Below are 23867 nucleotides of genomic sequence, written 5' to 3'. Positions count from 1 at the left end.
ATAGTGATGGTTGTACGGTGCATGGTGGCTTGCAATAGAGTTATTGGGAGTGATTGGCTATGGAGCCTTGCAGTGGTTGGTTGATGTGTCGGTTGGTGTTGCAATGTGTTGGACGAGTTTGCCTTCATTCTTAATCAGAGATTTCAGATTTGAGTTTTGAGAATGAAGAAATCTCTGACATGGAATATTTATTTTTTTAATGACGTCCACACAATGCGAATGTGGATTAGTCGGATCAACGAATTCTGGATAACAAATGACTATACCCCAAAAAAATAAAAAAAAATAAAAGCCACCTTAAAATGTCTAGTCAAACTTAAAGATGTTCAAAGTCAACTTTAAATAATGTTTTGAACATCTCAACAATATTCTGGCAGCTGAGAATCAAAACTCTTTATGCCATATCTAAATACTACACTACTAGGGACTATCAGCTCTATAAAAAAGAAAACTAATGATTTCAACTACTATTATTCCAAGTTTACAAATTACACCTTACTCTACAAATTTCTTGGTTCTTTTTTTTCCACTTTTTCAATGGGAAGATATAGGGACAAGTAAAAAGTGACTTCTCTTTATTAAATGGGGATTTTATTTTGTAAATCTGCAAAGCTTGCTCATGCTTCTTCAAGCCAGTTCTTTGGTAGAATCCTCTATCTTCTTCCAATTTATCTCTGCGCTCTTTTTGAATAAAATTTATAAAGAATTTGAACTGCATTGTGATTTCTTAAACATCCTTTTTTTTCTTCTCTATTTATTTATGAAATTTCAGGTTAACTAAAAATAAATCTGAAGTGTTGAAAAGCTTCTTAAAACTACCACTTTGATCTGGCGAATAGAAACACATTGTTTGCTACGAGTTTTACTCTTATCAAAGATTTATATGCCACTAGAAAATGTAAAAAATTATAGTGCTGGAGAAACTATTTTTCTTTTTATTTATATGAACCGAGACGAGCTTAAATGGAGTAACATGACCACTGAGGATTCATATAGCCGATTAAAATATGATTGTGTTGTAGTAAATAAAAACATAATCATGTATAAGGTTCATAATATGATTAAAGCATGTATGTTATTGTCATGGCTCATTTCTTCCTTCTGTTGAATGCAATATAGTTGTTCAATTCTAATGAGCAGCCTGGTATACCAAGCTCCCGATATGCTCGGGGTCCGGGGAAGGGCCAAGCCACAAGGGTCTATCGTATGGAACCTTACCCTGCATTTCTGGAAGAGGCTATTTCCACAGCTCGAACCCGTGACCTCCTTCTCACATGGCAGCAACTTTACCAGTTACGCCGAGGCTCCCCTTATTCTATATGTCAAATTCTATTTCCAAGCTGATTACATCTTTGCAATACTTATTTTCAGATCCTAAAACTGGCCCTGGCAATAAGAAAATGGAACCTGTCCATTCTCATAAACAGGCATTCTGTGACAATTCTAGCAAAAGTAATTCATGTGTTCACAGCAACCTCAAGTCTTTTACCTTCAATGACCTCAAGAATGCCACTAGGAACTTCCGAGCTGATAGTCTTCTTGGCGAGGGAGGTTTCGGATACGTCTTCAAAGGATGGATCGATGAGAATACGTTTGCTCCCTGTAAGCCAGGAAGTGGAATGGTGGTAGCTGTCAAGAAACTTAAGCCTGAAAGTTTCCAAGGGCACAGAGAATGGCTTGTATGTCATCAAGAAACTACAGAATTAGAACGGCTCAGGTCCAACTGCCAAGGTATTGCCCGCTTTGACCCAAACTTTGGAGCCTCATGATTTTGTTCATGTGGGCATTAACCCCTAAATGCGTTTCGATAGTTGAATTCCTGAGCCCGCCTTATATGGCCCCTAAAGTTTTCCTCCTATTTCGATATGGGATTTGTCTAAGGCAAGCTTCACAACAAACCTCCTTTCAAAGTCAACCGCCAGCGGTCTGTGGACAGTTACACTCACCACTTAGGAACCCAGCGTCCTCTCTGAGGTTTGCCAAGATAAGGCGAGTTCATTAGTCCAGGGCTCCAGGCGCCTTATGCGTTAAAGCTAAGTGAACAAAATTGTGAGGTCCCGAAGGTTTGGCCACAGTGGACAATACCTTGACAGTCAGGCCTGAGCCATTACGAGAATTTTTCTATAAAATCTTTTGTAGCACATGCCTTTTGTGATTTAACTTTGTTTTCCACATATCTTACCTGCAGGCAGAGGTTAACTACTTAGGACAGCTTCACCATGAAAATCTAGTGAGGTTAATTGGATATTGCTCAGAGTTTGATAACATGATTCTTGTTTATGAGGTCATGACAAAAGGAAGTTTGGAAAATCATTTATTTAAAAGTGAGTCAATCTCTTCACAGAATTGTTTCCAGAAAATATTTCTCCATATTTCCTATCATTTCACATGGACCTTCATTTTTGTATGCTTAGTAATCGATAGAAGCAGAGGCGGACCTATGTGTTATAGTGAGGGTCACCGGACCTCGTAAGCTTCAGCAGAAATCTTGTATATGTATATGTATATACCTTGAAAATGGTTAATTTAAAGCACTTGGCACCCTGAATACTAAAAGTCTTTATGCAGAGGGAGTTCAGCTTATACCTTGGGCTACACGAATGTGTATCGCTGTAGACGTTGCGCGAGGCTTGTCCTTCTTACACGGTCTTGAAGCAAATGTTATTTACCGCGATCTCAAGGCTTCAAACATACTACTAGATTCAGTAAACTCTCCAAATCTGAAACAATGATTAGCACTAGAAAGCTGTTTCTCCAAATCTTATAGATTGAACTTGTGCAGGATTTCAATGCCAAGCTTTCAGATTTTGGACTGGCAAGAGATGGTCCTAGTGGAGACAGAACTCATGTCTCAACCAGAGTTATAGGTACTATGGGCTATGCTGCACCAGAATATGTTGCATCAGGTTTCTTTCATTAAGCTCAACTTATGTTTTTCAATAGTTATCTTGTAATTCTGATAATCCAAATTGAGTCATTTATTTATTCTTTTTCCTTAACTTAACCTGTTGTAGAAGGTTGTCCACATTATTTTTCATGTAACCTGTAGTTATTTTTAGGTGACTTGATAGCGTAAAATTCGTTTACACTGTCGGCGTATAGAAAAGTGTGGCAACTTTCTTTTCGTTTTTCTTTTTTTTATATTGGATTCATGTTACATGCACAGATAGTATAAAGATTTTTACATGACCAGTATAGATTTACATGTGATTGCAGGTTAGCTATCATCTTTTACCAGTAATACTTACCATAAAATTTAGTAGTATTTACCATATCAATGATCTAATCGCGTACATCGTCAGTGCATAGAGCTTAAAGTATTTGATATTTTGCAGACTTTTCACTAATATTTCCAACTCAACTTATTCCAAACAGGTCACTTGACACCAAAGAATGATGTATACAGTTTTGGGGTTGTTCTATTAGAGTTGCTCTCCGGGAAACGAGCAACGGGTGATGAAAATGCAGGAGGGGTTGATGAAACATTGGTGGAATGGGCAACACCATTCCTAAGTGATAACAGAAGAGTACTGAGAATTATGGACACAAGATTAGGAGGACAGTACTCAAAGAAAGGTGCCCAAACTGCAGCTGCCCTTGCTCTGAGGTGCCTCGACGTCGATCCGAAACTTAGGCCAACCATGAATGAAGTTCTAGCAACACTAGAGCTTGTGCAAGCACCAAAAAATGTCACTAATAAGAGTTCAGAACAGATTAGACAATGCAGATGACAAGATAAGTTCACCCTATTCTCATAGTTATCAGTAGCAGGAGAAATGTCCATCATGTGAATAGTCATTTACAGGGGTGCATGGATGACTAATATATACATATAAAGGATTTTTATTCAGGATAGCTGCCTTAAAAATAATAACCAAAAATATATTGAATGGAAGTTACTTTCCAAATAGAAACAACAGAAGAAAAGATGAGACCATTGAGAATAATTATAAACCTAATCTGTTCAGAAAATGAGAAAAAAGGAAAAAAAGTGCTACCTTGTTTACTAGTTTCTCTTTAGAAACTAACCATCTTGTCCTCAGAATAAAAGATTTACTATACATATTTTTATCCTTATCTTTTTTTTTGTTTATTATCAGGCTCTAACATAAAATGCAAGGTAAAACTACGTACAATAGACCTAACAGAGCCCTTCTCGGATCCCATGCATACCAAGAGCTAAGTGCATCGAGCTGCCCTATATGTTTTGGCTGGCACAGGATTGGGACGAATTGTTTCTAGGTCGAATAGAAATGAAATAAAGATTTTTAAAGAGAAACAAAAATCTAAAGAATCCAATATACTGTATACAATTGCAATCACATTTGTCAAAAGTGATACAGATTATACAAACTTCACCTTAATAGGAGCAAACTCTGATGTCTGTCTAACACCTACAACTAATGAAACAATTTGAGAAATCCTTCTATGGTAATTCTCTTATAAGAGAACAAAGTCCCAGAAAAGATGGCCTCAAAAGAAAAACAAAGGAAGGAAAAACAATAGTAAAGAAAGAAAGAACCACAACAGTTCTTACAATTGGTAGCAACAGAGATTTTAAAAAAATGTAAATTCTATTGCTCTTCACTTTTTCTTTTCCATGTTCTCTTCAGTTTTCCATACAACTTCATCTAAGGAGGTTGAAAGATTCTTGTAGAACTGCATAAAGAAAAGATGGACAAGAAATTGGTTAAACAAATGAAGAAATAAACCTATCTTATGACAGTAGTAATAGCAGTGGACTGATCACTAGCGAAAAATGTTTAAGAAGACAAGAGGAGGATATGTAGAAACTAAATAATAGACCAATCAAAACTACACCTTAATCTTAAATTTGTCGCTATACAAATACCCTGTATGAAAGGGAGCCTTGAAGCATCGGCAAAAGTTGTCTCGGTGTGACCTATAGGTCACTGGTTCTAGCCGTGGAATCAGCCATTGATGATTGCATCAGGGTAGACTGCCTACATCACACCCCTTGGGGTGCGGCCCTTTTGCGGACCCTGCGTGAGTGCGGGATGCTTTATGCACCGGGCTGCACTTTTTTACAAATATCCTGTATCTATTCCCCTCAATTCAGATCCATAGGATTCATCTTTAAACAATTTTTATGTTGACCGTCAACCTACCACAGTTCTCCTCCTTTATCCGGTTTGGACCGGCTAGTCGGCTACACTTTCTGAACTCACAAAGGCCAATATGCAATTGCTTTTTAAAAAAAGAATAACCATGTCTCAATCATTTCGAAGGAGCGGATTCTTTCCTCTAATCTTTCAACATGCATACAACTCTTAGTCTTTAAATTGAATGTTATTTTTACCAGTTTAAACCTCAAGTTTGTGTTCCTTCTGGAGCAATTAGTTTGTCATTTTACGAGTCAAACACTACGAATACCTACTAATTGTCCGCACTTCTTTCTGAGTTCAGCATTATCATTTTAATAATATATTGCAGTTTAGCTGAATATTGTACCTTGTGGAATTCCAAAGTGTCGCCTTTTGCTTTGCGCACCTCAACCATATGAAGAGACGGAGCAACTTGAAATACCTAATTTGAAGATCAAACAATGTTCAGAATAAATAAGAAATATCCACCTTAAAAAAAGGTCAACTAGGAAGCACATTTAAATACCTCAGTGGAAACATTAAGGTTCCCTTTTCGTCCGGCTTTCAGATTTTGAAGCCTCATCTGAGAAACATAAGAACAGTTTAGTGCTTCATTTTCCATTATAATCACTTTTGCATACAGATCATTAAACATATTAGAGCAATCTACATGTGAATTGAATGAATCACTAAATTTCATCGCCACCTTGTAGTTCTTTTTGCTAACATCAAAGCCGAGAGGTTTAGCAGCTTCTTCGATCTTACTGATTATCTCGTTGGCCGGGCATTTAGATGTGAACCTTGTTTCTCGCTTGAATCCCTGAGAGCAACGGTATCAACGCATTTGTCAATATAGGAAGAATGGAACAGTACAAACATCATCGATGATGTTTCCTACAAAGTAGAAAAGCATTTAAAACAAAATAACGTTTGTGACCTGTTCGTCGAAGAGATTGCCAAGGTTAAGTCCCTGTGACATAGAAATTAACTCGAATGCATTCATGGAAGTTGGCTTCTCTTCTTTTTTCTCTGTTACATGATATTCCTGTTGTAACGCCAAGGAATGAGTAACATGTGAGATAAATTTCATACTACAGCCACTTCTTTTCCTCTAAATTCGATACAAAATTTATTGCATTCCATATGTTCGGTATGCTTACTTCAGAGTCTTTGAAGACAGCTTCGACATCATCCAAATTTGCATCTTCTATCTCATCGAAAACAGGTGGTCTATAATCTTTCTTAAACCACTCATCCTCCAAAATTTCAGGGGTGGTAATACGCTGCATAGAATATATATCTCATGAATAAGAGGAAAAAAGGGGAAAATAAGTACATTATTGGGCCACCCTCCAAAATAATAGCTAGCAAGTGTATATGTTTTGTATATTAAGCATAAAAATACATATGATATACATACTGTATACAAAAATATACATAAGTAGTGTATATGTTTTGTATATTTTCGTTAGCACCCGTAGTTATTTCGGCCGACGGGCCAAGAGTGAAAAAAACCCAATGTAATCACAAGCTATAAACCAAGAAGGTTCAGTTGAAATGTCCAGTATGCATACCGTCGTAGGATTTGGATCCAAGATGCGAGTAATTAACTTCATGGCGCTAAAAGAAATCCAAGGTGGGCAAGTAAATTCAGCAGCAGATATCTGTGTAGACCAAGATAGATATAGTGAAACTAGCAAAACACAGAATGATTGAATGGTATGAAATGGTTAAGAAAAATGCTCACTTTGTTATACAGGTTCATGAGATTGGAGTCGTCAAAAGGCAAGTAACCCGCAAGCAGTACAAAGAGTATGACTCCGCACGACCAGAGGTCTGCCATTGCCCCATCATATCCTCGGTCATTGAGTACCTAATAAGGGAGTCCAATTTTTCAGGCTAAGTTTCAATTGATATTTTCTTAATCTTTTGAAGATCTCACGTAAATTTTCGATGTGGTTGGTTATTTCTTTTGAAAAGACTACCAAATTGACCATGTAAGGTTCACATATGTTATGTAGACGCCACTGAAAATGTGAATTCTTTTTCTTTTTTGGCCATATCAAAGTAAGCAAAGGAAGTGAGGTCACTCGATTGAATCGAATAGCTAGAAGTACTATAACTCCTATTTTAACAGAAGCCTTGTTGCTTGTTTTAAAAGTTTTGAAGAGAGATGAAGCATTTGATTTCTAATTACAAGTCCGTTTTCAAGCTAACTGAACACTTTATCTGTTGCTAGTTCTGTTCCAGCAAAATTAAATAGGTCTATAACTATACATGAACACAAACAGAAAGTTACTCAAACCAATTTATTATACCTCAGGAGCAACATAGTTGGGAGTGCCACAGGTGGTGTGCAGTAAGCCATCATCCTGGAAATTACAACTAAAAATAAGAACAATATCTGACTGAATATGTGTCTCGTGACTCTCGTAAAAATGTGACAGATTAAATTTATTCCATAAGAACTGCAACTTGAAGCTTAATTTAAAAGCTAAAATGATCAGCAGACTTGAAATGAAGAGAAGAAATGACTACAACAGCTCAAGACTTCTTCCATTAACAATGACAAGGAAATTTCATATAGTGATATCTTCCCTCAACTACAAACCAGATATCACCAAAATCATAGGCCTCGGAGTTGTAGATACAAGAAAGTAATTGTAATCTTATGTTTATACTGGAACACAAACTGATCCAAATGATTAAGTAATTGGTCCTAAAGGCTGACATATATAACACCCCAAACAACAATAGGTACTAAGGTGCAGAGTTCATAAGTACAAACTTAGAATGCGCAACATGTTCCCGAATGACAACCCAGTGTAGTCCCACAAGTGGGGTCTGGGGAGGGTAGTATGTACGCAACCTTACCCTTACCTTGCAAAGCATGGCTTGCGGGTCTGAAAACAAAAAATCTTATCAGCACCCGGTGATTACATATTAATTAACCATGGTTAGTGATAAAGGTACATATGAAAGATGCATGTAATGTGTTTATTGCATTACTTTAAATACCAGGGGCGGGTAAGTATTTTCCTATCTGACACCATGATAAATTTCAAGATCAATGAGGACTGTAAGGATTTATGGGTTCCCTAAACAAATTCAGTAAGGGCTCAAGTAACTGTGTTTTCACTCCATTACAAAATGATAACCACAAAGTAGAGGAGTTAAATACTTCATTTCATAAGTTGAAGAGTTATGGGAAGTAGAGAAAATAGTTACCCTGACTTGCTGGGATAGAGCACTCAATCCAAAATCAGAAACCTTGAGATTACCAGAAGAATCCATTAGTAAATTCTCAGGCTGCACAGTGGAAAAAAAGTTTTAATTCCCGTTTACTGACAGTGCAAAACTTCAGGTTAAAGTGACCTACGACAACATATATGAGATAACTATCTATAATAACCTTAAATTGATAACCTAGAAAGATCATTTACACTGTCAGCGTATATAAGTTAAATCCACAAGAAAAGGTAGGACCGACAGAAGGGAAACAAAGACAGTAGCTCTGGAGCAAAAAGACTAGAAAATAACTTCTTAAGTGCTTTAACGGAAACAATACGGACCTTTAAATCTCTGTGATAGACTCCCCTACTATGGCAATAATCAACAGCATTAATAAGCTGCTGAAAATACTTCCTTGCCTCTTCCTCGCGCATCCGTCCGTGATTTACCTTTACACCAATAAATCAGGAGATAAACTTTAAATGATCAATCAAAGTCAAAAGTATCAAAAGACTGTAAGCACCAAAATAGGTTTGAATAGCTGCTCAAAAGCAGATAAAAACCAAATCTGGAATCAGCAAGAAAAAGATCGATACTTTTTTTTGAGTGACATGAAAAGGAAGAATCGGCCTTACAATTTTGTCAAATAACTCTCCACCTGTAACAAACTCCAAAACAATGAATATCTTTGTCTTGCTTCCCATCACCTGCGAGCAAATGAAATAGGGAAGTTATGCGCACATCTTACATTTTGTGAAGTTACGTTTTTTTCTTTCAAAGAGTGCTCGGGCCTTAGATTACGGCGTTTGAGATAGAAAAAGATATCAACTTGACACAAATTATGCACAATCAAGTTCAGAGAAATGGCTTGGTTCTTAATTCAGCAGAACCAGCACGACAGATATACACGATTCAGATGTGTACATTGCCTTCATAAAGAAGTATAAACTAAGCACATTCACCCAAACAACACATACGGACGTAGAGATAGGACCAACCTCATATAACTGTACAACATGGGGATGTCTGATTAACTTCGTTATAGCAATTTCCCGCTTTATCTGTCAAATTATACATAAGACATTGACAATATCTTATCAGAAACTCACACAAGAAACAAAATAAACCATACTCCCTCTGCTCCAGTTTATGTGAAACTTTTCGTTTTTCGAGAGTCAGTTTGACTAATATTTGAAGCTAAATTGGATAAGATTTAACTCAATATTTTAAAGTTAGAAAATTTATACGGAATAGTACTATAAGTTGCAATTGTTCTCCTATCAATATGATGAAAACTGCATTTCAAAATGTTGGTCAATGTTTACGTAGTTTGAATCTCGAAAATCGAAAAGGTTCAGATAAACCGGAGCGGAGAGAGTACAAGAGTAGATACACAACGGGTCAAAAACCATAAAACATAATGAATAGACATTATTCAAATAGATTTCTGCAATCCAAGTTAGATTGACTTATATCGATCATAAACGAAAGACAACGGAAAAGACAGTAGTTCAAGAGTGCAAAATGAAAGGAGAACTTGAAAAAGTTTACCTGTTCAGCCATTTTGTGCTTAAGGACCTTATCTTTATCAAGAATCTTGATTGCCACATTTTCACCTGTCTCTGAATTCCTTGCAAACTTGACTTTAGCGAACGTTCCCTCACCAATTGTCCTTCCTACTTCATATTTACCAACTCTACGCTTGATTTTTGCCCGATTCATTATCAACACACCAACACGATTCTGTAAAAAGGTAGAAAGTTGCAGTTACAATTAAATTCATACACAACGCTAATAGAATGCTATTATATACACAAGTTGTTGAGATCGAAATAACAAGGCATCATGTGAAAGCTAACAAAGTAAACCTTGACGACGATAAATCAGACTACAAAGAGAAGTATACTAAAAGAGGTATAACACTTTATTATAGTGCAGTTACAATGCTATTATATACACAAATGACACTACTACATATATTCATTCACAGAGTTGTCACACGAACTTACAAAGTGAAATAAAGATCCTTCCAATATATACTTAGTTAATTCCACATAAAAAGAAATCCCATATTTGCAAGTTGAGGACTAATGTGATTTGCGAACAATTTTGATCCCAAAATATTCATCCCAAGAAAATAAAAGAGGGGGAGAATAAAGCAGTTAATGACAATCAAGAATTCATCATATCCAACTCTTTTAGTATTTATTTATTTACTTATTTCCTTAATTTGTTAGAGGAGTAAATATGAGAATCAAGATGACAACACCAGTTAATTAAACTAAGTCATATATAAAATACATTTATTGGAAATTGTTTTAAAAAAACCAGTCAGACTGAATAAAATAACAAAGAATTATTGGGGCAATCAATGATCAAAAAACATGTGTGTGTGTGTGTGTGTGAGAGAGAGAGAGAGAGAGATCCAACCACCTCTAAATTTTTTTTAATTACTTATAATCAGCAACAGATCATAGTATAATCTAGCTAGAACTGAAGCTAAATTCACAACAGAATAACCTCAACTTTTTAGAGAATCTTCATCCAAAAATCAAAAAGATAAAACACAGCTTTTCACTAAACAGTTGATTAAACAAGCAAAATCCTATAACTTCAAGAACTGATTCCCTTAAATTCTGATGCATAAAGAAAAGAACTTTCTTAATCCCCTTCAACAATAGAAGAGAATTCAAGAAAACAAACTTCAAATTCAATGAACAAAATTCAAGTTACCCAATTTCAGAATTTGCACTCAAAAGCAACACAAGATTAAAACTAATAGCAAAACCCCACCAAAAAAAAAAAAATTCAGAAGTTGAGTACATGAAATGCAGATAAAGAGAAACTTTCTTGAAAACTTCAAAAAAGCAGAAAAAAGATCTCAAACTAACTTAACTGAAAATCTCCAATCACTATTCAATAGAACATTCTAATAGCAAAATTAGCAAATTCCCACATGGCTACTTCATTAATATGAGTAATAAACACATAATTTTAGCAATCCAACAAAATTCATAAGGCAAAAAGAGTAAGTAGAAAAGAAAAGAAAAACATGTACTTTGAGCTGAACAGAGCAAATTTCACTGTATAAAAACAGAGCAATCAAATCTTGAAATTCAGCTTTGTTAAATGGTTTCTTCTCCCTCCACTAAATAAACCAAACTGTTTTCAAGAAACTTCAAAAGAGTAGAATTTTGTACCACAACCACAAGTATATAAATGTTTCTTTTGAAAAAAAAAAGAATATTATCATTATTTTATAGTAAACAAATTAATGCTTACGTTGTATGGTTGTGCATACACGATAAGAAAAGACTCAATTATTATTTTACCAGATATGAATGTGTGGACACTCCATTAACATGATGTCATTACATTCCAATTCCAGATTTCTAGTGTTTTTTAGGCAAGTAAATAAAGTGCTAAATTTAATTACTATTAGTGTATTGATATTTTAATACGTTTCTAAACTCAAATATTAGCAAAGGCACATAGTTTTTTTTAAAAAAAAACTTTTATGTGCTATGTAAGGTTTTTTTGGTTTCCCATATCATGTCTAGTATATCCGGATTCGCGCCGCGTAAAGCTCATTTAAGGAGAAAGCGCATCTTAACAAGATTTTTTCCATACCCAATGCTCGAACCCGAGAACTCTAGTTATATGCTACGTAAGTTTTGTTATTTTATTTTCCACTTAGTATGCGGTACCCGCTATGTGAGTTGAAACAAAGATAAAACGTAAAACATTCAATGAAATTTATAAAAATTAATGTATTCGTATAAACGAACAATGAAATAATTCACCTATCAATTTGTTAATTATAATTAAAGTTATATACACGAATACTGTAAATATTTTTTACTATTAGTAAATTTTAACATGTAATAACAGTAATATTTTTACTATGTTACCAATAAAGTAATTGTTATTACAGAGATTTGCCTCTAAATATATTGTAAGTGATTAGATTGTAGAAGAAAAAGTAGTGCCTTTATCTATTCTAACAATTATTACTATATACAAAATTTAAATTTGATGAATTCAATTTTAATGTTCACACCATTAAACATATTATATATTTAAATTATGAGTTTAAAAATAAATAAATTTTTGTAGTGTTAAAAATATTGTGTTCAATTAATCCAATAATTGTACTCTACATCCTTCTAAAATTAATGTTCAAATTTTAATCGATAAAAGTATTGCTTATATAATTTCTTCTCATCTAGCTAAACTTTAATTTCAGAGAATTACTCATATAGTGTTCGGATAAATTATCTAAAATAAGTAAATAAATAAAATAGGAGAATCTAGTCCACGTGCTATTATTGGATGGTGGGACCAAATGGTCTCGGGATGAAAGGAATTAGGCGGTGCATGCATGTGGATTGTGTCATTCTGAGGTAATTTAGAAGGTGAGGCATTGATTATTTTTTGTTTCCATCTTATGTTCTATATTTGTATTAAAATTAGAAGAAATACAGCATTAAGAGCTATTCGTCAAAGTGGTATACTACTTACTCCATTCGATCCATAATAAGTGACAAATTTATTTTTTTATTTTGGTCCAAAATAAATATTCATTTATATAATCAAGAAAAAATTTAATTTATTTTTCCAAAAATTACTCTTATGTACGTATCCATAAAAAGTCGTTTACTTCTCACATTAATTATGCTGCAATATTTAATTAAGGATAGTTTAGTCACATTAACTATTTTTGTCTAAAATTTTGTATTTCATTAATGGGTATGCCCAAGACAAATTGGTTTACTTATTGTGGAACGGGATATTAACTTTTGGAATATAACTTTTATGTCACAAAATGATTGTAGACCTCCAAGAAAAAGAAAAGGATATGTTTGGAAGTAATTAGATTAATTTAGATTTATACATGTAAAAACTAGGGGCGAAGCTATATATGGCCAATGGTAATCAACTGAACATCCTTTACCGAAAAGTTATATTATATATATAATAAAATATTATTTGTTATGCTCACTCGCAAAGGATATTCAAAATTTAAATACGTTTATTGAATTTTCTAATTTTGTCACCGATAAAAACGATCCATCAAAAAGGAAAAGCTTTCAATCTGATTTTTTTTTCAAATTTAGAGTTGGTTAAAGGTGAAAAAATTATATTCATGTCAATACAGTCTAATATTCAAATAATTGATTTGTGGTAGAACCACAACACGTTTTTAAATATACAAAAAAATCCAATGAATGTGGTGTGACAACAACTGCTCTTATCCTCCTCTGTCCTTATTATGTGCGTACCGTGTTTGTGTACTTGCGGCGGAAATTTCCTCCCATCCCCAACGTAAACGTATTTCGGATAGTATTTGATTTATTTAATAAAATCAATAAATATTGTAGTATATTTTTAAATGACTTTTATTGCCTAATCATTGTCAACTGTTTGGTAAAAGTATCTAATATATCTTTTCAAAGGCGAATTTTAGATTTAAAATTTATGGATTCTTACAAAGATTTCAATTAATATAAAACATTAATCGGACAGATGAACTGAGTACAACAATAACAACAACAACATATTCAGTATATTTCTAACAAGTAGGTTTGGGGAGGGTAGTCTGTACACAAGCTTTACCCTTACCTAACAAAGGTACAGAGACAGCTTCCAATATACACGCAGCTCGAAAATGATGAGAAGAAGGAGGAGGAGGAGATAAGCAAGAAAGGAGGAGAGAAGAAAAAGAGGGAGATACAGGATAAGCAGTACCAAATAATAACAACAGAGGATACAATACCTGAGGACTGAGGCAAACAAAACCACATAACGCAATAAAGATCTGAGAATATGAAAGGGCATGCGTGTTACTAAGACTATCGGTGAGCAACTAAGAAACTCCCAACTACCTACTAACCTACTACCATAATTCTCGACCTCCACCCCTCCTATCAAGGGTCATGTCCTCAGTGAGCTGAAGCAGCGCCATGTTCTGCCTAATCACCTCTCCCCAATACTTCTTAGGGCTATCTCGACCTCTTCTCAAACTCGCCATGGCCAACCTCTCACACCTCCTAATGGGGGCTTTAATGCTTCTCCTCTTAATATGTCTGAACCATCTCAGCCTCTACTTGTGCGTCTTGTCCTCCACGGAGGCTACTCCCACTTTGTCCTGGTTAGCTGTGCTTCATTCCTAATCTTATCTCTCGTGGCACACCCATACATCCATATCAATATACTCGTTTCTGTTACTTGCATATTCTGCACATGGGAGTTCTTGACTAGCCAACACTTATGTCACAGGCACAAATCCTTATATTGGATAGCGGCACCTGCTCGCCCGTACGGCGTCTGCAGTTTCCCTCGCTGCAGGCCAGCCTTCTTCCTGTCCCAGGATTTCCCAAGCATGATCCTGTGCCTGTCGGAGGGACTCGCCCTTAGGCTCGCCCCAACTTGTGCCGCCCGTAAGATGTCTAGGCCCTTGGCCCTAGACATGTCGTGGCGCTCCATCTTACGATCACAATCCATGCGTGCCCTGGGGACTTGGCTTCGGACATGCCTTGTCCTTAGCCCAAGACTGAGCATCGCTCCCGCGTGCACAGCCCAATCCCCAAGCTTGACACTCGCCTAGTGCATCCGCGACTAGCTCGTGCCTCGCCCGAGTAAGGCAACCTTTAACCCTTGGCCATTGTCATGCGCCTCTTTCGTGCCATGCCCATACATAGCCCTCTTGCAGCATGCTTTCATTCCGAAGTAGTGCAGTGTCGCCCACACCTGCACCTTTAGGCCAACGGACCCTTGCTTGCATGGCCGAACCAAAGCCATGCTCACAAGTCGACACATGATGCCCCTATGACAGGTGCGTCAAGTATCCAATCGGCGTGGAGGTCTCTTTCCAACACTCGGCAGCCCGCGGGGCTGGCCGTTCCACAATAGCAGCCTCCACTGCCCTTTTGATGCCCAACGCAGGCCCTAAGGCGTTGCGCAGCCCATACGAGTTCCCAAACTCGTATGGATACCTTTGACACTCCCTTGAGTCATCTAAGCAGGCCCTTGGGGTTCGCCCCTAAGGCAGCTCGTTCTATACGGGTCGGTGGCAGCGCGTATGGGAGAGGCAGGTCGGAGCTTTCATCACCTATACCCCCCTTATATATGCTTAAAATTAAAAAGCCCAAGTTGCCCGAGTAGACTGCTCTACGTCAGACCATCAGAAGGCTCTTTTCTCACCAGTTCTTGGCCGAAATTATAACCCCAAAATGCGGGTTGTAACATCCTCCCACACTCATAATGTCATCGTCCCCGATGACACATCATGGCTTAAGACATCCCGGAGTCTGCCCCCTCAGGTATGCCCATTCAAGCTTCCTTTGTCCTGTGGGTTGGACTTCCTCGAAGTCCTTTCTCAAAAGGAGTCGTGCCCCATGCACTTCTCCTCCAAGTATCTTCCAAGCGTGCCTCTGCACTTCACCTCCATTCGGTGTTCACTTGGAAAGTGCCTCCGCACTTGCACCCTCTGGTGTCTAACTTTGTGATTGACCCACACTAGTCAAATCACACCATGACCCTCATGGCCTTCATGTCCGTCTGAAGCTTTCCTTCACAGGTTAGCACATCATGTGCTCTTTTGACGTCGCTCTCGTAGCCTTTCGCTCACGTAGCCCTAAGATGCCCTTGGCATGGCTCCCGTAGCCTTTCGCTCTCGTAGCATTAAGACGCCCTCTTTGGCGTGGCTCTAGTAGCTCACTCGCTCACATGGCCTTCAAACGCCTCTGGCATAGCTCACGTAGTTTTCTGCTCCCGTAGCTCTCTTTGCCCACTACCTTGAAGATGTGTTCGCTTCTAGATGCACGACTTCACCCATATGCCTCTTGCATAGGCGGGATCCTCCCACACTCAATGTGGAGGATACATCTTAGCACTGTCGTCCCACTTGGCATTCGGCCAGCACTTAGGACGACCTTTGGTGAGTACTACTTTCCCAAAGTCATAGCATCGCCGCCTTTCCGAACAAAGCTCTTTGTTTTTCAGTTGTCACTTCCTTATCAAGTAGCCAATGCTCCCGGTAGTACTTCAATACTCGCCCTATAGACAGGTACTCTCTTGGTCCTGCTAGCACGGCTTCCCGGTTCGGTGTCTCTCGCACTTGGACACTCTCGGTCCCCGATCATTCGACATACCCCTTTCCAGAATGATGACACCTTCTAACTTGGAAACTCGCCCCATTTCGAAGCTTCGCTATACCCTCGAATCTGTCTCCTCACGTTGGCAATGCCCTCAGGTAACCCAAAGTCTTTTCCCGAAGGAAAGACACTCAACATGATGCGTTGCACGCATCCTTGGCAAGATCTCCGCTATGATCATGCCCAAGTTTATAGTCCATGGCTCCCACTCTTTCACAATATGGTTGCACGACCTGGCAAACATGGCATTCTCTTGGCCATCTAACTCATCGGCATATCACCTCATTCAGTAGCACCTTAGACTTCGAAAGACAATGGAATCACCCATTTCCTTTGTCGACTATTAGTATCGGGTTCTCAATCTTTGGTGGCATATGAACATCAATCTCTGCTTTGACGTGATCTCGGCACTGACATCCAAAATGCACTCGCCATATCCACCCTTTGCCTTGATGTTGTGCTATGGCATAGTATGGCCTAAATCAGCTCTGATACCAAGTGTCACGGGCCCAAATCCTCATATTGGGTAGCGGCACCTGCTCGCCCGTGCGGCGCCTGCAGTTCCCCTCGCTGCAGGCCAGCCTTCTTCCTGTCCCAGGATTTCCCAAGCACGATCCTGTGCCTGTCGGAGAGACTCGCCCTTAGGCTCGCCCCAACTTGTGCCGCCCGTAAGATGTCTAGGACCTTGGCCCTAGACATGTCGTGGCGCTCCATCTTAGGATCACAATCCATGCGCGCCCTGGGGACTTGGCTTCGGACATGCCTTGTCCTTAGCCCAAGACTAAGCATCGCTCCCGCGTGCACAGCCCAATCCTCAAGCTTGACACTCGCCTAGTGCATCCGCGACTAGCTCGTGCCTCGCCCGATAAGGCAACCTTTAGCCCTTGGCCATTGTCATGCACCTCTTTCGTGCCATGCCCATACATAGCCCTCTTGCAGCATGCTTCCATTCCGAAGTAGTGCAGTGTCGCCCACACCTGTACCTTTAGGCCAACGGACCCTTGCTTGCATGGCCGAACCAAAGCCATGCTCACATGTCGACACATGATGCCCCTATGATAGGTGTGTCAAGTATCCAATCGACGTGGAGGTCTCTTTCCAATACTCGACAGCCCGCGGGGCTGGCCGTTCCACAATAGCAGCCTCCACTGCCCTTTTGATGCCCAACGCAGGCCCTAAGGCAGTTCCCAAACTCGTATGGATACCTTTGACACTCCCTTGAGTCATCTAGGCAGGCCCTTGGGGTTCACCCCCAAGGCAGCTCGTTCTATACGGGTCAGTGGCAGCGCGTATGGGGGAGGCAGGTCGGAGCTTTCATCACCTATACCCCCCTTATATATGCTTAAAATTAAAAAGCCCAAGTTGCCCGAGTAGACTGCTCTACGTCAGACTATCAGAAGGCTCTTTTCTCACCAGTTTTTGGCCGAAATTACAACCCCAAAATGCGGGTTGTAACACTTAGCCCCATACAACATAGTCGGTCGAACCACTATTCTATAAAACTTACCCTTAAATCTTGGCGGCATATTCTTATCACATAAAATATCATAAACGAGCATCCATTTCATCCATTCCGCTCTGATGCGATGTGCAACATCTTCGTCAATCTCCATGTTATCTTGGATAATAGATCCGAAATACTTATCTTATATATACATTTAGGGAACTTCTTAGTATAAATATAAAATTTGAAAAAAAATGATTGAATTCATCTGAACTCATACCTAATACAATAAATCTGAGGCGTTGATTGATTGATAGAAAAAGCACTGTATGGAAGCACTGTATGGAATGGAATCGAACCACAATTTTTTCCTAACATGGTGAAAGTCCGAAATAGAAAATCTAAACTCGAAAGCATAAGCTTGTTAGAAGTGATCTTTGCCCACCTTTTTGCTTAACGCATTCATTCACAGTTTTGTCATTTTATCAAGATTTGAGCTACCACATTCTTGAAAACCTTATAATTTTATTTTTCTTTGATAGAGAATTTTCTCCTATTTTCCTGTTATTTCCAATATCTTGCATTTCAGCCCCAGTTTTGATTTTATTTGCAAACTGATATTCATCTTTAATGATCCTTGTTTTCTCGTTTCAAGATAAAAGGTTTTTAGAGAAATTTTCTGGGAAGTTTTGTGACAAATAGAAATGTGTTATAAAATAAAAACTATAAAGTAAATAAATCGAAGACAAATATAGAGAGAGATTGATATATTATTCAATTTCAAACTCATGTACATAATGAACTGAAATCTCCTCTATTTATAGAAGAAAGGAAGCTGCTGTGTAAGCTGCTACTTCAATCTGCTGTGTAAGCTACTACTGCAAGCTACTGTGTAAGCTGCTTGTAAGCTGCTATTGTACCAGATATAGATAATCTTCTACCGGGGGTAATATTTATTCATAATGGAGTACCAAAATGATAAGCTTCTTCATGAGGCTTATTTCTAATAGAGTACTAAATAGATAAACATATTTATGGCGAAGTCTCATATGGATAAGCTTATTTATAAGGGAGTACTAAATGGACATTCATAATAAAATATATTTATAACACTCCTCTTTGGATGTTCATTAAAAGATAATGTGCCCCATTTAAAACCTTACTAGGAAAAACCCTATGAAAAAAAATTCTAGTGAAGGAAAAAGAGTACACATATCTAGTAATACGCATTGTTAGCTGTCTCATTAAAAACCTAATAAGGAAAACCCTGTGGGAAAAATCTTAGTAAGAGAAAAAGAGTACAACGCATATTTTACTCCCCCTGATAAAAACTTTATTTTAAATTTTGAGTCTCCCCATTCCAATATTATATACTATCTTCTCAAAAGTTGAAGTTGGTAAAGATTTAGTAAATAAACTACAGGATTATCACTTGAACGGATTTGCTATACAACGATATTACCATTCTTCTTGAGATCATGTGTGAAGCATAACTTTGGTAAAATGTATTTCGTTCGATCTCCTTTTTATGAATCCTCCCTTTAATTGGGCTATGCATGCAGTATTATTTTCGTATTATATTGTGGATTTTTTTTATCACATTCCAACCCACACTCGAATAAAATGAATCACTGATCTCAACCATACGCATTCCCTACTTGCTTCATGAATAGCTATTATCTCAGCATGATTTGAAGAAGTAGAAGCAATAGATTGCTTTGTGAAGCGCCATGATATGACAGTGCCTCCACAAATAAACACATACCCGATTTGAGACCGAGCTTTATGGGGATCGGATAAATAACATGCATCTGCATAACCAATACGATCTGCACCACCTTTGTTAGCATTAGCAAGATACATAAGTGTACCAATTGCACTGAGATGGAATATTTCAGAACCAAGGAGTTCTTCATCCTCTTCTGGAGGTTGGAACAGATCCTTATTCACTTCAAGTGATCGACCCATTGGTGTACTTAATGGGTGCGCTTTGTCCATGTAAAAGCATTTAAAGACCCTTTCTACATAGGTAAATTGATGGATAAAGATCTCGTCTGCTAAATATTCAATTTGCAAACCAAGGCAAAATTTTATTTTTCTAAGATCTTTCATCTCAAATTCTTTCTTAAGATATTAAGTTGCCTTTTGTAGCTCTTTGGAGTTCCAACAAGATTTATGTCATCAACATAAATACCAAGTATAGCAAATTCTGATGTCATTTTCTTTATAAAAATACATAGACAAATAACATCATTTATGTAACCTTCTTTCAGCAAATATGCACTGAGGCGATTATATCACATGCGCCCAGATTGCTTTAAACCGTACAAAGATTATTTGTAATCTGATTGAGTACATTTCACGATACTTTGAACTATATGATTCAGGCATTTTAAATCTTTCAGAGATATTCATATAGACTTAATCAAATGAGTCATATAGGTTATGACTTGCATTTAGATGGCATGACATCTTCAGGTGTTTGGACTACAGGTTTGATCCTTACAACCTTTTACAATATTGTGAACTATATTGTATCAAATATATCATCGATGATCATTTTGTATCGGTTCCTAAGCGACATAACTTGTTGAGATTTCATCACTTTCTTTATTTTCAGGTACCTGAACGTCTTCTGGAGTTTCATGAAATGTTATGTCGTGGACTCTTATAGAGCTCATTTCCTCCTCATTATGATCATTTTTATCATTTGCTCCTATAATTTTTCAAGGATTATTACCTTTGGAATCGATCGGTTTACTACGCTTCATGCGTGCAGTAAACTTTATCCTTCAGGAACTTTAATTTTAATAGGAGCATTTGCAGCTGAAATATGATATTTAATTTTGGATCAGCAAATGCTTCTGGTATTTAACTTGAATTATCTTCTACGTGAGGATCATATTAATGATAATTCGATTCATATAACATATTTTTCAACTGTTTATTCCATCCCGCAAATGTTAGAAAAACTAACACATATCCCCAATCTTCTTTAGGAAACCAATCTTTGTGTATTGTGGTAGATATATTAATCATATACTACACATCAAAAGTTATTAGATAGTAAAATTATTTGGTTTCTGATCCTAAATTAATTGTGAGGGGAGGACTTAACATATTTTGTTGGTCTGATGCATACAAGTGTTGTTGTATGCAATTTAGAAAATCTTAGACCAACACATGAGGCTTTGTTCTCATAAGCAATAGTTTAGCCATTAATAAGAGGTATTCAGTGCTAAACTAGCTTGGATATAAACTAGCATTATCAAGATGAACTATCTTGATTTCATAATCTGAAAGTTATGCTCTTAACTGAGAAAAGCAATTACAAATGTCAAACTACAGGTTGACAATAAACACACATGTAACCATCTCATATATGCATATATAAGTGGTTCACATGATAGGTGAATGGGCCCATATTAACCTTTTATATATTCCAGAATTCAAGGGTCTTAGTCCCAACTTTAGCTGGTATAATCAATTTATTATGAGAACAAGCAACACAAGAGAATTCATGAAGAATCTTCTAGTTCTTCAGTATATGCTTATCTGAATTCTCAAATAGCTCATTGAAAAATGGAAAATGAAAACTTCAAGTTTATCATGGCATGTGCTATCTCTTAGTAAGCTTCTGGTTTACTATGGCATAAACTTTTGTATTAGTAAACTTCTGATTTACTGTGGCTACTTTTGTATCAGCGAATTTCTGATTTACTGTAGCTACTTTTGCCTCAGTAAAACTTCTGATTTTCTGTGACTGCTTTTGCATTAGTAAACTTCTGGTTTACTGTGATACATGATGTAGTAGAAATTGAATAATAAGGTGGGTTAATTCTCATATACATATTATTTTACCCCTATGATTGTGGGAACATGAAGATTTTCAATCTTCCAATTATTTGTAGTCTCAATATGATAGCCATTTGTATTAGTAAACTTCATGTTTACTACAACACATGTTTTCTCCATAATCATATAATATGAATGACATATTTGTATATAAGCTCTTCGAGAGCCTTCGTTTATTATCCACAATCTAATATTTATCGGATACTACTGGTGTCATGTGTCTTCTAGACAAACAGCTAGCTCTTCAGGAGTTGTTGATATATTTTGTACTATCAAATATTGCTCAGACACTTCTGGTATCATGAGAGAAAATTATAATCAAATAAACAATATAAAACAATTGTTTAAGTATAAGAAAACACCTCTTCATAATATTTTCCTACTTCAGGAGGAAATTTCAATTGTGTTACTTCTTGAGCAGCAAATTTAAAATACGAAATATTGAGTATATATTCTCTCAATCATATTAACTCTTCTGGAGGTGAATTATAATATATTTACATCAAGAGCACGTTCATATTTACAGTTTTATTAATATTATCACATTCACTTCAGGGAATGGATTAATATTTATCAAAAATTCTCATCTTTCAGGAAATCGAACATAATTATCTGAACGCGCATTAATCACATTAAATTGTAATGCTTCAACCTCTTTTAAAATATTTACTACTTCAGGAGAAAATTGAGTGTGCATTTAATATAAAGAATATTTCTCTAGCTTATCTTTAATTGTAACCATAGAAAGCCTTAATTATCATTTCTGGTGGTCATAGGCATATACCACTTCTGGTGCTTAACAAAATTTAGTTACAATGAGATATACAAAATATAACCACTTCTGGTGGTTGTATATTTCTTGCAAACTCTGCCGGAGTTTAAGTGGATCTAACAATGTTATCCACTTTATAATCCTTTATTAAGATCATTAGGATGAAAATAAATACCAAAATAGGTACTGTATACGTAACATATAACGAAGCAATCGATGATAAAGATATAAAATATAAGCAAACGGCTCAAATTAATTTACGCAAATTTGGCCACTCCAGATGTAAATGATATCTACATCACTACTGCCAAGAAGAAAAACTCGTCATCTCAAGGATATAATCTGCCTTATGATGCTCGGAATGAACAAGATCTAACCACGGACATAAGAGTGTCACCTTACATTGGAGATGAACACTCAAGGATATAATCTACCTTATGATGCTCGGAATGAACAAGATCTAACCACGGACATAAGAGTGTCGCCTTACATCGGAGATGAACACTGAAATAGAAATTAAATTCGAAGTAAGTGCTCAAAATAGCAGAGTCTCGTGCTGATAACGTGTTATAAAATAAAAAGTGTAAAGTAAATAAATCGAAGACAAGTATAGAAAGAGATTGATATATTATTCAACTTCAAATTCATGTACATAATGAACTAAAATCTCCTCTATTTATAGAAGAAAGGAAGCTGATGTATAAGCTGCTACTGCAATCTGCTGTGTAAGCTGCTTGTAAGTTGCTATTGCAAGTTGCTGTGTAAGCTGCTATTGTACCAGATATGGATAATCTTCTACCGGGGGTAATATTTATCCATAACGGAGTACCGAAAGGATAAGCTTCTTCAGGAGGCTTATTTCCAATAGAGTACTAAATAGATAAATATATTTACGGCAAAGTCCCATATGGATAAGCGTCTTCAAGAAGCTTATTTACCAGGGAAGACTAAATGGACATCCATAATAAAATATATTTATAACAAAATGTATATTAATATTATAATGTAGAAGTTTACATGCTGAGAAAACTGAGGGTTTAATTATTCGTAAACAAATATAATATTGAGGTGAACTCTTTTTTTTCCTCGAAGAATTCTATAAGTAACCAAAATTCAAAAGAAAAAAATTACCCTAGAAGTCATTCGAAGTTATAAATGGTTAAATTGCCAAAAAGGACAGTAAAAAACTCTTTCATTTAAGTTTTTGGTCAATTTAGAAATGGATTTAATAATTTACTAAAAAGATAAATATGAAGTTCCAATCATGATCTTCCTATGTAAAAAAATAAAGGAAAAAGGAAAAG

At 36.7% G+C, this 23867-nt stretch overlaps 2 protein-coding genes across 3 annotated transcripts; one reads left to right on the top strand and one right to left on the bottom strand.

Moving 5' to 3' along the window:
• The first annotated feature begins 1148 nt into the window (after positions 1–1148).
• On the top strand, positions 1149–3860 carry LOC104089227 (probable serine/threonine-protein kinase PBL3). Its single transcript, XM_009594073.4, has 5 exons — positions 1149–1679; positions 2189–2324; positions 2569–2705; positions 2783–2906; positions 3376–3860. Exons 1-5 carry the CDS (start codon positions 1275–1277, stop codon positions 3729–3731), a joined length of 1158 nt encoding a protein of 385 aa, XP_009592368.2. The 5' UTR covers positions 1149–1274; the 3' UTR covers positions 3732–3860.
• A 427-nt stretch (positions 3861–4287) lies between these two features.
• On the bottom strand, positions 4288–11637 carry LOC104089226 (CBL-interacting serine/threonine-protein kinase 3-like). Of its 2 annotated transcripts, none has more exons than XM_070192566.1 (15): positions 11619–11637; positions 9888–10079; positions 9335–9397; positions 8972–9043; positions 8678–8785; positions 8334–8414; positions 7424–7477; positions 6853–6978; positions 6680–6769; positions 6266–6388; positions 6043–6150; positions 5812–5925; positions 5632–5688; positions 5473–5547; positions 4288–4659 (listed from the first exon to the last, which is right to left on the bottom strand). In XM_070192566.1, exons 2-15 carry the CDS (start codon positions 10056–10058, stop codon positions 4585–4587), a joined length of 1317 nt encoding a protein of 438 aa, XP_070048667.1. In that variant the 5' UTR covers positions 10059–10079; positions 11619–11637; the 3' UTR covers positions 4288–4584. The 2 variants fall into 2 exon arrangements, with proteins under 2 accessions (XP_070048667.1, XP_009592366.1); XM_009594071.4 differs by lacking the exon at positions 11619–11637 and adding an exon at positions 11395–11618.
• Between the last annotated feature and the right edge of the window lie 12230 nt (positions 11638–23867).

Source organism: Nicotiana tomentosiformis, chromosome 1 (genome assembly GCF_000390325.3).
Source record: "Nicotiana tomentosiformis chromosome 1, ASM39032v3, whole genome shotgun sequence".
Lineage (NCBI taxonomy): Eukaryota > Viridiplantae > Streptophyta > Magnoliopsida > Solanales > Solanaceae > Nicotiana > Nicotiana tomentosiformis.
This window is presented reverse-complemented; position numbering and strand designations above follow the sequence as displayed.

Coding starts and splice junctions, on each gene's coding strand:
- LOC104089227 (XM_009594073.4), top strand. CDS start 1,275: ATGGCAGCAACTTTACCAGTTACGCCGAGGCTCCCCTTATTCTATATG. Junction 1,680..2,188: donor AAGGGCACAGAGAATGGCTT/GTATGTCATCAA, acceptor TCTTACCTGCAG/GCAGAGGTTAACTACTTAGG. Junction 2,907..3,375: donor ACCAGAATATGTTGCATCAG/GTTTCTTTCATT, acceptor TATTCCAAACAG/GTCACTTGACACCAAAGAAT.
- LOC104089226 (XM_070192566.1), bottom strand. CDS start 10,058: ATGAATCGGGCAAAAATCAAGCGTAGAGTTGGTAAATATGAAGTAGGA. Junction 6,151..6,265: donor CTGTCTTCAAAGACTCTGAA/GTAAGCATACCG, acceptor GCGTTACAACAG/GAATATCATGTAACAGAGAA. Junction 4,660..5,472: donor ACACTTTGGAATTCCACAAG/GTACAATATTCA, acceptor TTCTTTATGCAG/TTCTACAAGAATCTTTCAAC.